Source organism: Chrysochloris asiatica, unplaced genomic scaffold (assembly GCF_000296735.1).
Source record: "Chrysochloris asiatica unplaced genomic scaffold, ChrAsi1.0 scaffold00098, whole genome shotgun sequence".
Classification (NCBI taxonomy): domain Eukaryota; kingdom Metazoa; phylum Chordata; class Mammalia; order Afrosoricida; family Chrysochloridae; genus Chrysochloris; species Chrysochloris asiatica.
In genome coordinates this window covers 11730672-11745569 of record NW_006408616.1, presented here as the reverse complement: position 1 = coordinate 11745569, position 14898 = coordinate 11730672, and the positions used below count along the sequence as shown (strand labels likewise).

Below are 14898 nucleotides of genomic sequence, written 5' to 3'. Positions count from 1 at the left end.
GCTGGACACGTGCGCCCGGGGGCTGAGTCCAGCGGTGAGTACCGGCGGAGGCGCGAGACGCCGAGGTGCGTGTGGGGAAAATATCGCTAGTCTCAGTATTGGGGAGGAGGGTGGTGTTAGAGGCGAGAGCGACCGGGGCATGCGCAGTGGCGCGGAGGAGGTGGAGATGGCCGGGGAGGCGGGGGGACGGCTGTTTATTTGCAGCTGGGCCAACTCGGCGGCGCAGACGGCGGCAGAGCACGGGGCGCCAGTGGCGAGTTCTGCAGCCGCCGCACCATGCCGGAGCCCACCTTCGGGCAGCCGCTGCGTGCCTCCCAATCCCCGGGAGGGGAGGATGCCAGACACCAGGGAGAGGTCAGGACAGCGGTGGTGGTGGCAGCGCGATGGTGGTGACAACCTTTGCCCAAGGCGGCAGCGGCGGGAACCGCGCGCCCTCCCGGCAGCGGGGCTGCGGGCTCGCGCCGGCTGGGGCCGCAGCACTACTGGTCGGGGCGAGCTGCCTTTGCTACGGCAACTCCCTGCAGGGCGAGTTCGTGCACGACGACGTGTGGGCAATTCTGAACAACCCCGACGTGCGGCCCGATGCCCCGCTCGGCTGGGGCATTTTCGCCAACGACTTCTGGGGCAAGGGCATGGCCGAGAATACCAGCCACAAGTCCTACCGGCCGCTCTGTGTCCTCACCTTCAAGTGAGTCCCTCGCCCCAATTGCTGCTGTCTCCTTTCGGGATAAGTTGTGAACTTGGCTTGGGGGACTTTTCTATTTCTTGATGCCTCTTACTCACCTTTCCTCTCTGTTGTCCAGACTGCCCATACCGCTCTCCGTCCTGGTTCTATGCCCACCTTCCCGGCGCTCTTGGGCGGTTCGAGAGGTGCGGGCTGGGGAGTTGGAATCGAGTTTCTCAAGTGTCTGCGCTCTTGGCTGGTTTTTCTCTCGGGGGCAGGGTTGGGAGCGGTTTAAGGAGCCGCCGCCGCACACCCCTGCAGGTGGGCGGCCAAGTGGGACTAGCACAGACCCAAAGAACTCAGAGGGGATTGCTTGATATGCTTCCAGGTTGAGAATTTCCCGGAGGCTTTGGGGCAGCTCTGCAAATTGGGAGCCTTTCAGCCTCTTTAGGGTAGCCTTCGGATGGGACGCAGCGGGAGCCCGGTGGGTTTGGGGGAGGAACTGAGGAAGCAGCAGAGAATCACTCCCCCGCCTCCCCTTGACTGCTCGCGGACTCTCTCTAATTTGCCCAAACCGCCCGCCCTGCATGCACACTTAAAAAGGTGCATAACAGATTGAACGCATAAGCGTAGAATCCTGGCGTTCCAGCCGAAAGAGTTTTCTGTTTAAACCTCGGAGTCATGATTCAGCATTTTTGTTGTGAATAAAGTGTTAGGGGAACCAAGGGTACCGCCAGGTTTTTGTATGTTGAAGTATTGAATTCAAAAGACGGCTAATAGCAGACGAAAACGGAGAAGAGCTGATCTCAGGAAAGTGCTATCTCACCGGTTGTGAGCTTGACTCAGCCTTTTATACTTTGGTTCAGAATTTAAGCCATTTTCAAGGTATCTGACAAAACTGCTGAACTAATTTTTATTCCATATCATCAACGTTTGTAAGTCTTTCCCGACAGGTGTAATAAGAACCTGCCTTTAGGGTAATGAACATTGGAGGCTGGGTGTGCAGTTTGAGGAGCCTGACCTGCCTAAAGAGGCCAAGATCCCTTGACAGGTGGCTCTGATGATTTAGAAAAGGGAACCATAGCAATTGGTAACAATTCATTGGCTTTTGATTTAATTTTTCCACTGACAATGGAAGGTTTTAAGAAGGAAATTGCATATTTCACTTGGAAAAACATTTTATCAAAAGTCCTGGGTTTGAGTTGAAAGATAACCATGGCTAATAATGCATTCCACATGTTTCTTAAAATCTCCTTCCATGGCACAAACGTAAATGCTTAGCTTTTAGAGTGTCCCTTTTCACTGATTACAGTGATGGTTGTTAGGTAATTCAGTGTATGGCAGTAAGTGCCCAGTGAGGTATGCTGTGCCTGATCATCCTGGGGACTGTCCTAGTCCCTGCTCAGAGGGTCAGCCTTTTAACAAGATTGCCAAATGCCTGTGCTCATTTGGTGGAATGTGCAGAAGGGTATTTTTAGTTCTGGACTTTCTAAAATGTTCCTTTACTTGTGCTGGCAAGGACAGGGTCAGGGAAGATAGGGATGAAGAGAGAAGAGGGAAAGGAGAAAATGAATATGGGTTTGGTAAAACAAGGAACTGTGGTGGTGCAGTGGTTAAATGCTTGGTTGCTAACCGGAAAGTTGGTAGTTCTAATCCAGCAGCTTCTCTGTGGGAGAAAGAGGTGACAGTCTGCTTCTGTAAAGACTGACAGTCTTGGAAACCTCACCGGGCGGTTATGTCCTTCAGCGTCCCTATGAGTTGGAAAGGATTGAAGACAGTTTGTGTGTGTGCGGTTTTTTTTTGTTGTTGTTGTTGTTGCTGTTTTGCGAAGCTGGGAGGAGAGGGTCAGAGAACAAGGAGGTTGAAGGAAAACTCTTTACTTGCAGAAATCATTGATTCTAAAAGACAGCTTGGTGTCTAAGATACCTTCTTCATAGTGTTTCTTAGTGTGTATAAGATACACTTCTGTTTTTCATTTGAGATGATTTAAGTTACAGATCTAAAGGGCAACATAGAACTGCAAAGGAACAGGTGTCTCTTAAAAAAGAGAAAGTTAAGTGATGTTTCTGTGCTTAATGAGTTGATTTAAATAAGCGTTCAGAACAGTTACCTGAGTTAACATGACATCTTCTGGTATGTAAAACTGGGTTTATGTAACTGAAGGTTTTCTTTAAGTTAACAAAACAACTCTAACGATGATTACACACAGAAAATCACATAAATTGTTAAATATGAACCAAGCACTAGTCTGTGTGTGCATTGATGATTTTTATTTAGGTAGTTGGTGAAAATATAAAGGGGTCCTTTAAATATTTAAGGGCCCTGGTGGCACTGTTGAGGTAAGCACTGGGCTGCTTACTATAACTTGGTAGTTCAAACCCACCAGCTGCTCTGTGGGAAAAAAGATGAGTCTCAGAAACCCTAAGGAGCAGTTCTACTCTGTCCTATGGTGTTGCTATGAGTTGGAACCGACTTAATAGCCTTATGCTCAACTACCAACTGACTGAAGACTGACAGTTCAAACCCACCAGCCGCTCCACAGGACAAAGACTTTGCACTCTACTTCTGTCAAGATTTACAGCCTTGGAAAGCCTGTGGAGCAGGTCTCCTTTGTCCTGTTGGGTTGCTATGAGCCAGAAGGCTTTGGTTAAAGTTTTTAATGGTATCCTAGCTATGTAGTTAGTAACTGACTATACTTAACATGGGAGCAAGGTCCTTTGTAGAATAAGCTCTGGACTGCGAACCACATGGTCCATAGTTTGAACCCATCAGATGTGCTATGGGAGAAAGATGAGGCTTTCTGCTCCTGCTAGGATTTACATCCTCAGAAACTCTATACAGGGTCTCTATGAGTCCAAACCATCTTGACAGCACTTAATAACAACAACATACTTAAAAATATTTAAGTTATACTTCTTTGAGCAAAATTCTTTGAGACTTTAAACTCAGTTTTTAAAAAACCTTTATTTTATTTTGAGGTAATTGTACATTCGTAAGCGATTGTAAGACACAATCAGGACCTTTTATAATCAATCCTTGCCCATTACCTCTTCTGGGTAACATTGTCCTTAGCTGTAGCCCAATATCATCACCAGGAAATTGACATTGATACAATGCATAGAGTTTATTCAGATTTAGCCAGTTTTACACGTACTCTTTGTTTTGTGTGTGGGTATTTAGTTCTGTGCAGTTTTATCACCAACATGACAACATAGAACAGATCCTTCATAAGGATCCCTTATGCTATCCATTATAGCCACAGACACCCACTCCCTAACCCCTAGCAACTCCTAATCTGTTCTCTATCTCTCTGATTTGATCATTTCAAGAATGTTTTGTTTTATATGTAGGCTCACACACTATCCAAATTTTCAATATGTGGTTTCTCACTCAGCATAATTCTTTGGTGATTCATTCCATTTGTTTTGGGTATCAGTATTTGTTGTTATTAAGTACCATCGAGTCAGTACTGACCCATAGTGACCTTATGCACAGTAGAACGAAACACTGCCCGATCCTGGGCCAACCTCACTACTGTTGCTATGCTTGAGTCCGTCGATGCTGTCACATGGCCAATCCATCTCGCTGGGGGCTTTCCTCTTTTTTCTGACCCTCCATCTTATCAAACATGACATCCTTCTCCAGTGACTGGTCCTTCCTGACAATATGTCTGAAGTATGAGAGACGAGGCTAAGCCATCTTGGCCTCCAAGGAACACTCTGGCTACACTTCTTTCAAAATGGATCTATTGGTTCTTTTGGAAGCCCATGGCACTTTCAGTATTCTCCTCCAACTCTACAAGTCAAAAGCATCAATTCTTCTATGGTCTTCCTTACTCACTGTCCAGCTTTCGCATGCATATGAGATAATCAAAAATACCATTTATTGGGTCAAGCGCACCTTAGTCCTCAAGCTGACATCTTTGCTCTTCAACACTTTAAAAAGGTCTATTTGATTTCTTGACTGCTGCTTCCATGAGTGTTGATAGTTGATCCAAGATGAATGAACTCCTTGACAACTTCAATCTTTTCTCCATTGATAAGAATGTTGTTTATTGGTCCAGTGGTGAGGATTTTTGTTTTCTTTACACTGAGATGTAATCCATGGGTATCAGTAGCTCATCCTTTTTTATTATTGAGTAATATTCCATGGAGGAGTGTGGTGGCTCCATAGACTAAGCATTGGACTGTGAGCTGTAAAGTTGGTGGTTCAAGCCCATTAGCTCCTGTGGAAGAAAGATAAGGCTTTCTGCTCCTGCAAAGATTTAAAGCCACAGAAACCCTATAAAGGGTCAGTATGAGTGGGAACTGACTCCATGGCACTTAACAACAGCAACAGTGTTCATGAAATGGATATTTTATAATTTATTTAAAGATTCACTCATTGAAGGCCATCTGGGTTGTTTCCCAGGAACCTTGGTGGTGCAGTGGTTAAACACTTGGCTGTTAACTGTAAAGTTGGCAGTTTGAACCCAGTTATTCTGTGTGAGAAAGATGTGGCAGTCTGCTTTTGTAAGATTGATAGCCTTGGAAACATAATGGGAACAGTTTTATTCTGCCCTATAGGGAGTCCTGGTGTGGTGCTGTGGGTTAATGCTCTAGACTACAAAGCCATTTGAACTGCAAGGTTGGTGGTTCAAGCTCACCAGCTGCTCCTTAGAAACCCTATGGATTGCTATGGGTCAGAATCGACTCGATAGCACTTACCAACAACAACATAGAGTTACTGTAAGGCGTTCTGGTAGTAGTGGTTATGAGTCGGGCTGCTAACCTCAAGGTCAGCAGTTTGAAACTACCAACTGTTCCGCGGGAATTGGATGAGGCTTTCTGCTCCCATGAAGATTTACAGCCTTGGAAATCCTATACGGGGTGGCTATGAGTTGGAACCGACTCTACAGCACACTACCACCACCATAGGGTTATTGTGAGTCAGAATTGACCAAACAGTAGTGGCTTTGTTGTTTGGTTTGAGCATTTCTAGTTTTTAACTATTGCAAATAAAGCTTTTATAGACACTTATGTAACAGGTTTTTTGTGAACAGAAGTTTATATTTCTCTGGGATAAATACCTAGGTCATATGGTTGCTGCATGTTTACATTTTAAAGAAACTGCCAACTGTTTTCCAGCCATCCCACCAGCCTTGGATGAGCAATTCAGTTCCACTGTATCCTCACCAGCATTTGGTATTGTCACTGTTTTTTTATATTCATTCTGGAAGGTGCATAGTGATAGCTCATTGTAAATTTAATTTTATTTCCCGAATACCTAATGATGTTAAGCATTTTTTCATACGCTCATTTCATTTGCCTTCTGTTTATTGTCTTTGGCGAAATATGTGTCTTTTGTCCATTTTCTGAGTTATAATTTTTATTTTATTTATGCTTTGCTGTTGATTTTTAAAAATGATACATTTTAGATACAAGTCCTTTTTCAGGTACATGACTGGCAGATATTTTCTCCCATCTGTAGTTTACCTTTTAATCATTTGCACAGGGCTTTTGCAATACAAAACTGAAACCCATTATTTTCATTTAAAGAAAATTTTATCTTCAAGCCATTGTGTTGTACATACTAAGAACTAAAAGTTCTTTTAAAAATAAACATCGCTGATCAGTGTACAATGCTTGTCACTTGTGTGGATAGATAGTAATCACTATTTTTCTCAATTAAGAATTGGATTAAAATTGAAATGAGGAAATGGATCATCAAAGCACCTAATTTATCCAGTTTTGGAAGGCAGGGCAATGGATAACGAAGGCAGTTTACAAGTGATGTGGCTGTGAGCAATGTGAATTTATCTGGCAACTGTATGTTTCTCAGACCTCCCTTCCACAGGTATGGCTCTCAGTTAGGATTGGCAACAAGAGACATTTCTGCAGGATTTGAAAGGTGGAAGTGAAATGACCACAGTGTCACTCAGAAGGCCACTGTAGATTTTGGCGCTGTCCCAGATCACAGAGGTTGTCAGAGGAATGCTGGTTAACTTGATCTTGGTGTGCAGCAGCTGCCAAGCCCACAGCCCCTCCAGCACTCTGCAGACCGTCTCCTTCAGCTTCTCGGAATCATGGTGCAGGTGTGTACGGACCTCTGTGGGGAAGCACGCCAGTGCTTGGCAAGCCACTTGCATCGTTAAAGTTGGAGCCTGAGAAACAGACATGTGTTCCAGTTCTTCCTCGTGGGCTCTGGCTTTCCACAACTCATTCCGTCTTTCCTTCCTTCCTGAATGCCTGCCTCCTGGCTTTTGACTTCTGTCACAGATACAGTGAGGCAGCAGCAGCAGCAGCATTGCCTACACTATTTAACCAGCTCTCCCAATTGTGAAGGGTCAAATCCCTATCATACATCGATTCTGGTCAAACACTAACTGATACAGATGGTCATCATCTTGTGTTTCTGGAAGCGAATTTAGAATGCTAATGAATTTATATTTCTAATCAGGCTCATATCCAGTCTTTTAATAGGATCATTTCCAAGAGCATACAAGAATATTTTTGGACCATGGTAGAACAGAGTCTGTGAACATTTAATAGGTATCAATAAACTTTTAAAATTTTGCTTCTTTATCCTTCATTGGCCATAGCTTCTTTGTAGCTGTAAAATCAGGAAGGGAACATTCAGCTACATTGTTTTTAAGTGCAATGGAGTCAGTTTCAACTCATAGTTTCCTTGTAAAGGGTTTCCGAGGAGTGGCTGGTGGGTTCAAACCACCAACCTTGCAGTTAGCTGTTCAGTGCTCATTCTACAGCACTATACCAAGACCCCATTATACACAGAGTTTACACAGCACCCAAACATAGTGCCCATTGCTACCAGAGCTCCTTAAGGAAGTTAGTGGTGAACGTTATTTTGAGAAGGAAAACTGAGTGGCTTGAAAGAATTTCTATCTAGAGCCACCACCTCCAAGCAAGGAGCTAACTTTTAAGCTGAAGTCTATGTTTCCAGTCTTCTGCCCAGGAACAACAGATCTGATATGTTACAGTCAGTTTACAGCTTCAACTCTTGATTCTCTTTCTGTGTTTAGACTAATAGATCTTAGTATCCTACAAGTTTGCTGTAGGTTTATTTTATTGAAGACTTCTGATGATGATATAAACCATAAAAGTGAGTGGGTGCTTTCAAATGTTAGAGCTAAAAAATAGAATGTCTTACTATGTGCAGCTAAAAGGATTGCAGCATTTCCATGTTTGCATCTTGAGATCTTTTTTGGTCTTGTTTTGTTTTTGTTTTTTAGCAGTTTGCATCTTTTAGTCACTAATGATATGCTGCCAACTATGAAAATAAACATTAGCTTCCATGTTTAAAAGAAATGGTGACAGGTACCTTTTGGATCTGTTACGTTTAATGTGACTTCCATGGAAATTAATTTTCAGACTGTTAGGCTTTGATTTCTAAGTTGATTGTTTGACTAGATTGTTTAGGTTGTTGAGAAAGGGTTCTAATGTGTACAACTGATCCTGTGGCTTTTTGTTGCTGGATCGTGTGACCGACCCTGTGACACTCTTGCTATAAGCTTTTTATGGACCTGCTTCATGGGATAGTTTGGCAAGGAGGCATTTTTACATGGATAAATCCGCATTTGTATTTGCCAAATTCTGGAAGTTTTTTCAACCATCAGAAAAGATCATTAAGATTATTTCAGGTAAAAAAAAAAAAGTTTTATTTACTACTGCTTGGCTAAATACGGTAAAAATGGAGATTTTTTAGAGTTGAAAGGAAAAGATGATCTTTTCCAACTTTTACCTTACTACAAATTTATTCATTAATTTGCAAACTTTTCATTTAGAATTTCCGTTGTGGTGAATAAATGGATGGATGGATGGGTGGATGATGAAAATAAGTTTCTTACAGTGTAACAAAGGAATGCTCTTAGTGTTTGAAGAAGACAGTTTATACAAATTGGTTAAGTGCTACAATGGAGGTACATTCAGGGTGATGTGCACCATGAAATACTTGTCTTTACAGATGGTCTGTCAGCACAATTGTACCTGTATATCTTAAGTTATCTTAGCAGTTCTGGTGTGGTGCTATAGGATAAGTACTGGATCACAAAGTTGCTTTGAACAGCAAGGTCGATGGTTCAGTTGCTCCATGAAAACCTATACAAGGGTTGTTATGAGTCGGAAAGTACTTAACAAGAAGAAGCAGCCATTTCAGTTTTATATATTAGGTCTTTCTTTGAGCTAAAGAAACTCTGTCTCCATGTGCTCTGTATACTAAGGGTTGAAAATGCAAATGACAAAAGGGTCAGGCTTGTACAGTAATTTGAGTGAAATGATTTGGACATCAGGCTATATACTTTAGCATAGTGTGCTTTGCATATTATGCACATGGGAATATTATTCTTTTTCAGGGGAAATATACTTTCTTCAATAAGGAGCTCTGGTAGTGTGGTGGTTACAAGTGGGCCTGCTAACTTCAAGGTCATCAGTTCGAAACTACCAGTGATTCCATGGGAGAAAGATTAAGGCTTTCTGCTCCCGTAAAGATTCACAGCCTCAGAAACCCTATACAGGGTTGCTATGAGTCGGAACTGACTCCATGGCACATAACCACCATACTTTTTCAATTTTTTTTCCAGTCATTTCGTCATGTGATTTCCTGTGTTGTTTATAATACAGGTCCAAATAATGTTCCATTCTCATTTTTACTGAAAGGAAATAATAATGTATATATAATAATAAATGAATGGCTTCCAGTTAGGAATATGGTAGGCATTGGTAGGAACTAGAGACCACAGAGTGTCTGAAGGATAAGTTCTGGACTTCGAACCACAAAGTCAGTGGTTTGAGCCCACATGCCGCCTAGTGGGAGAAAGATGAATCTTTCTGTTCCCACAAAGAGTTACAGGCTCAGAAACCCTGTACTGGGTAACTATTAGTTGGAACTGACTCGATGGCACTTAACAACCAACAGCGATGGCAAATTGTGAGCATTTGTCCCATCCAAATGAATATACAAATGTTTATGTGCAAGTCCTTTGATATGTCAAGAGATGCAATGCTGGGTTTTTTGTCTCCTCTGGCAGTTATATTGAATAAGTTCATTGTTTCATTCAGTCACTCAGTTAGTCTGCTTGAACCATTTCCTCCCTCTTTTTGCAGCACATTTGCCTAATGCTATATGTTTGATTTCTTGACTACTGCTCCCATGAGTGTTGATGGTGGATCCGAGCAAAATGAAGTCTCTGACAACTTCAGTCTATTCTCCATTTATCATGATGTTGTTTATTTGCTCAGTTGTGAGGATTTTTGTTTTCTTTAGCTTGAGGTGCGACCCAAAGGCTGTGGTCTTTAGTCTTCACCAGTAAGCATTTGAAGTCCTGTTTGCTTTCAGCAAGTAAGGTTGTATCATCTTCATATTGAAGGTTGTTCATGAGTCTTCCTCCAATCCTGATGCCTATATTTGACTTGACATGTAGTTGTTATTGTGAAGTGCCATCGAGTTGGTTCCAACTCATAGTGACCTTGTATAGGGCTTCCAAGGAGTAGCTGGTTGGTGGGTTTGAACCACTGACCTGTGGGTAGCACTACAGTTCTACACCAAGACTCCTAAAAGATAGTTAGAGTCCATTAAAATGAAGCTAGCTTAACACATACAGTTCCTTGTCTTGTCTGTTTCCTAGTGGTCTTCTGAGTGAGAATGTGACAGATGAGCCACAGCAGCAGAACCAAGAATCAGAGCTCATGACAGAGCAGGGACATCCCAGCCCACAGAGCAAGTAAAGCGGAGACACTTTGGGCAGATGGTTTGTTTGCAGAGGGTGGTGCCTCAAGGTATCTAATGAGGGGGTCAGGTTTGCTGACCCATGGAGCTAGAACTCGATGCCTTCAGGCTGAGGCTTATGATAGAGTGGTGTGTTCTCCTGGAACAACTGTGCACTGAACATTGCTGACCCTGAATTGTAGCCTGCTGACTTCCTTAAAAACCTCCCTAACTATGAGAATGGTGGCTGAGTTCTGAGGGGCCACTGCAGTGAATTATTAAACCTAGAAAACAAGTAGGGAGTGTTGTGAGACGCATGATTGGTGCTTTTATTTTTACAACAAGTAAGAAGATTTTTTTTAATGCATATAAATCTTTATAAAACAAAATGGGAGCATATTGTACCATGTATGGATATCTCCTTTTTTAAATAATGGCTATTGATAATACTATTCTATGTCTATAAACAGTTTCACATAATCTTTATTCGGTTCATAATATTCTATGGTAAAATATTTCAAAAATTGGTTTACTTCCTCCAGTTAATTGGTCTGATATTGTGTTTAGTGGTTTTGTTCTATCTCTTAATTGTGTAGTGCCTGGGGTCTTAAAAGCTTGCGAGAGATTCTTCAGGGCATCCAATTAGCCTTTATTTGCCTAGAACTACAAAGGAAGAAGGAGAGTTTGGAATAGAAAGAGGAAATGGAATGTTTGGCTAACTGAGTACATGAACAATTTGCCATGAGACCAAAGCTGGATGGTGCCTAGCTACCACTACTGAACATTTGAGCAAAGATTTTTTAGAAGAATCCTGATTCAGTGGGAGAAAATGCAAAAGAGAATTCCATATTCACATAGATTCCTAATCTATCACATAATTTAAGAAGTTACGGCGATTAGATGAACCACTAAAACTCTTGCCTTTAGATAATCTTTAAACCTTAAACCTAAAAATATCTCCGGAAATCTTCTTAAAACTAGACAATAGTTTAAATAGTAAAGAATGTCTGCCTTGAGAATTGTGCTATTTTTAAATCTCTGTGGGATCAAATTGACAATCACAACTCAAAAGATTAGATAGGAAATTTAGGGGGTGGTGAGTTTGTTAACGAATGAGAAACGACTTAGAAAAGGAAGGTGAGAATGGTAACATGACTGAATTGTGCATGTAGAAATTGTTGAATTGGTCTGTGTTCTGTTCTGTATGCGAGGGCTTCAAAATGTTTTGGAAAATGTATTTAAAAGATAATGTAATTCATCCATGAACTTTTTGAAGGCCACTCATATGTATAGGGAGTCCTCGTGTGGAGCAGTGGGTTAATGTGTCAGACTGCAACGTCGTTTGAACTGCAAGGTTGGTGGTTCAAGCTCACCAGCTGCTCCTTGGAAACCCTATACAGGGTCGATATGGGTCTGAATCAACTTGATGGCACTTAACAATGACAACAACATATGTATAGAGTCAGCAACAACAAAAATAAATTATACAAAAGAATCATGTATTTACCTTTTGTTGGACTGTTAGTTTTTTCCCAAGAGTTTACTTTATAATCATTGCTGTGAGATATATCCCTGTACATATATATCTTTGGTCACTTTCCGGTTACTTTGTTGTTGTTGTTAAGAGCCGTCCAATCAGTTCCCACTCATAGTGACTCTGTGTACAGCAGAATGACACACTGCCAGGTCCTGCGCCATCCTTACAATTGCTGCTATGCTTGAGCCCATTGTTGCTGCCACTGTGCCAATCCATCTTGTTGGGGGTCTACCTCTTTTTCTCTGTCCCTCCACTTTACCAAGCATGATGGACTGGTCTCTCCTGATAATATGACCGAAGTATGAAAGACAGTGTCCAACATCTAGATTTCTAAGGAACATTCTCAGAAACTCTGTACAGGATTGCTATGGGTCGAAACCGACTCCGATGGCACTTAACAACGATACCAAGGAACATTCTGGTTGTGCCTCTTCCAATGCAGACTTTTTGTTCTTCTGGCAGCCCATAGTCCTTTTAATACTCTTCTCTAACACTATAACCTAAATGCATCAATTCTTCTATGGTCTTCATTATTCATCGCCCATCTTTTAACATGTATATGAGATGTGAAAATACCATGGCTTGGGTCAAGCACACATTAGTCCTCAAATTGACATTTTTGCTTTTGAACACTTTAGAGAGGTCTTGTACAAAAGACATCCTCAGATGTCTTTCTTTCTTTCTTCCTCCCTCCCTCCCTTCCTTCTTTCTTTCTTTCTAACTTTTATTGTAAATTGAATGAGTGAGAGCTCATCACCATTTTTATATTCAGCAAATCATTGCAATGATTAAAATCCTCTCCAGGCTTCCTCAGTCAACAGTATTTACCTCTGTTATTTTTTTTTTTTTTTTTTTTTGGCTGCCAAAAAGAACCAACAGATCTGTGTTGGAAGAAGTGCAGCCAGAGTGCTCTTTGGAGGCCAGGATGGCCAAACTTTGTCTCTTATACTTTGGATATATTGTCAGGAGGATCAGTCACTGGAGAAGGATATCATGTTTGGTAAGGTGGAGGGTCAGAGAAAAAGAGGAAAACACCCAATGAGATGGATTGGCCAAGTAAGTGGCAGCATCAGTAGGCTCAAGCATGGTAACAATAATGAAGTTGGCCCAGGACTGGGCAGTGTTTTGTTCTGCTGTGCATAAGGTCACTTTGAGTCGGTACTGATTGTATGGCACCTAACAACAACAACAAAGACATACAAAACAAAGCAAAAAGTATATATTCGTTTAAATGTCCAAAGAGCACATTTTGCAAGCCAGCCTCCTGCCCACAGGCACACTTCCTTTTTCAATCCATGGGCCTAGAGTCCTCTGTTGCTCTATCTCTCTATGCCATTGCCTCAACCACCATCTCTATTGTCGCCGTTTTTTTTGGTTAGTACCCTTTGCTCCTCTCATGCTCTTCCTTCTTGATGGTTCTAGAATCCTCTGTTCTGAAATGCCAGATTAACCTGCAACCCCCTTCTAGTTACACCTCTTCTGTATTTACAATTGTGACAATTGCCATTAGACCTGATAACAGTTACTCACAATTCAATCTTAAAATCCTAAACCCTCATCACCAGACCTATCTGGACAAGAGGAAAACTTTTCAGTAGGGTTTCTGGCTTACTTCCCTCATTCTGACTCATGAAAGCTTGTAAGCCAGCCACTTTGTGCTTTTATAGGCCCCCCATTTTTTTTTTTTTTATGTTTTTGTTGTGAATTATGTGATAGTTTACATGGGAGAACATTAGTTTGTATTCATCCTATCCTATATTGTTTCATTGCCATGTTTACAATTCCCTCCGTGCATCCTCAACAACCAAAGGGTATACCTGCAAGCCTGCCCCTCGGTGGTCAGCACACAGCCCCTCTCCTTCTCTGGGTCTAGAGTCCCCAGCCACTCCATCTCTCCACGTCATCGTCTCTGCCTCCATCTCTGGCATCACTGCTTCTCTGGGGAGGGTCCGCAGTTCACTCTTCTCCCTTGATGGTCCCAGGAACCTCCGCTCCTAGACTGCAAAGTCAACCGCTCCCCTCCTTTTGCTGCAAAAAAGTCTACCTTTATGTTTCCAACCCTCACAGCCAGTCCTAATAGTAATTATTCTCTATTGTACCACAAGAGCTGTATCCCCATCTCCTTTAATCAGCCCCACCCAGATAGATTGGATACTACTCAGTGGAGACACTACTCTACCTTCCTCTGCGCCCTCTGGATCTAGGCTCCTTCTTGAAAGCTTGTAAGTCATTCGCTTCCTGCCTTTCTAGCCCCCTCCATTTTGGGTAGCCAATGTCCAAATTGTCCATCCCTGTGTACTCTATGTTTGGAGGGGGATAGGAATGATCCTCGCTGTAAAGATTTGTTCCCTCTTTTGAGCTAATACATCCATAGGTGTAGGTCAAGTTCATCAAATTGTATCAGATTACTCTTTTTCCTCTTCTTTCTTCTAGTCGAGTTCTGATTATCCAGCCATTTAAGCCCGGTCAAGAAAGTGGGTATTTCTGCAAGTGTAGGTGTTCTTGTGCATATCCCCTTGCTTCTTATCAGCTAGATGCTTCACTCTCCACTCTAGTCCTTTGTGGCTATATCACTGACTCTGGGCCCAGGAGTTCCCAGGTCTTGCCATACTGATGTCCAACCAGGTCTCCACCCAGGTTCACAGGAGTCTATTGAACGTGGTAGGGCTTAGTTCGCAGCTTAATTGTTGTTTTTCCCTCACTTCCCCTTAACAGCTACCAATGTGGTCACCAGTAAGACCACATGTCTGCTCGTGTATTCACCTTGAGTCTTAGTCTTAGAAGGAGGTTTGCCCTGAGGGGACCCGACCATGTGCCTTGATGTCTCCTGGGTGAGCAACTTGCTTGTTCTTGTAGTAGTTGGACTGCCGTTGTTGTTTTTTAGTTTTCCTGTTGGTTTTTCTTTTAAGAAGTATCTTCTGTTCTTTTAGCCACTCCAGGCTGGTCTGCTTGTCCTTTCAAGTGGAGATTTCCCACCTCAGAAGATTCTGGATGG

General features: G+C 42.4%; 1 protein-coding gene across 1 annotated transcript in view; it reads left to right on the top strand.

Moving 5' to 3' along the window:
* The first annotated feature begins 332 nt into the window (after positions 1–332).
* Positions 333–14898, top strand: part of TMTC1 (transmembrane and tetratricopeptide repeat containing 1) — a 373612-nt gene continuing 359046 nt past the window's right edge. The window contains exon 1 of the mRNA XM_006866973.1: positions 333–688. Coding sequence (XP_006867035.1) covers positions 384–688 — 305 coding nt within the window. The 5' untranslated portion in view covers positions 333–383. The remainder of the gene's footprint in view (positions 689–14898) is intronic.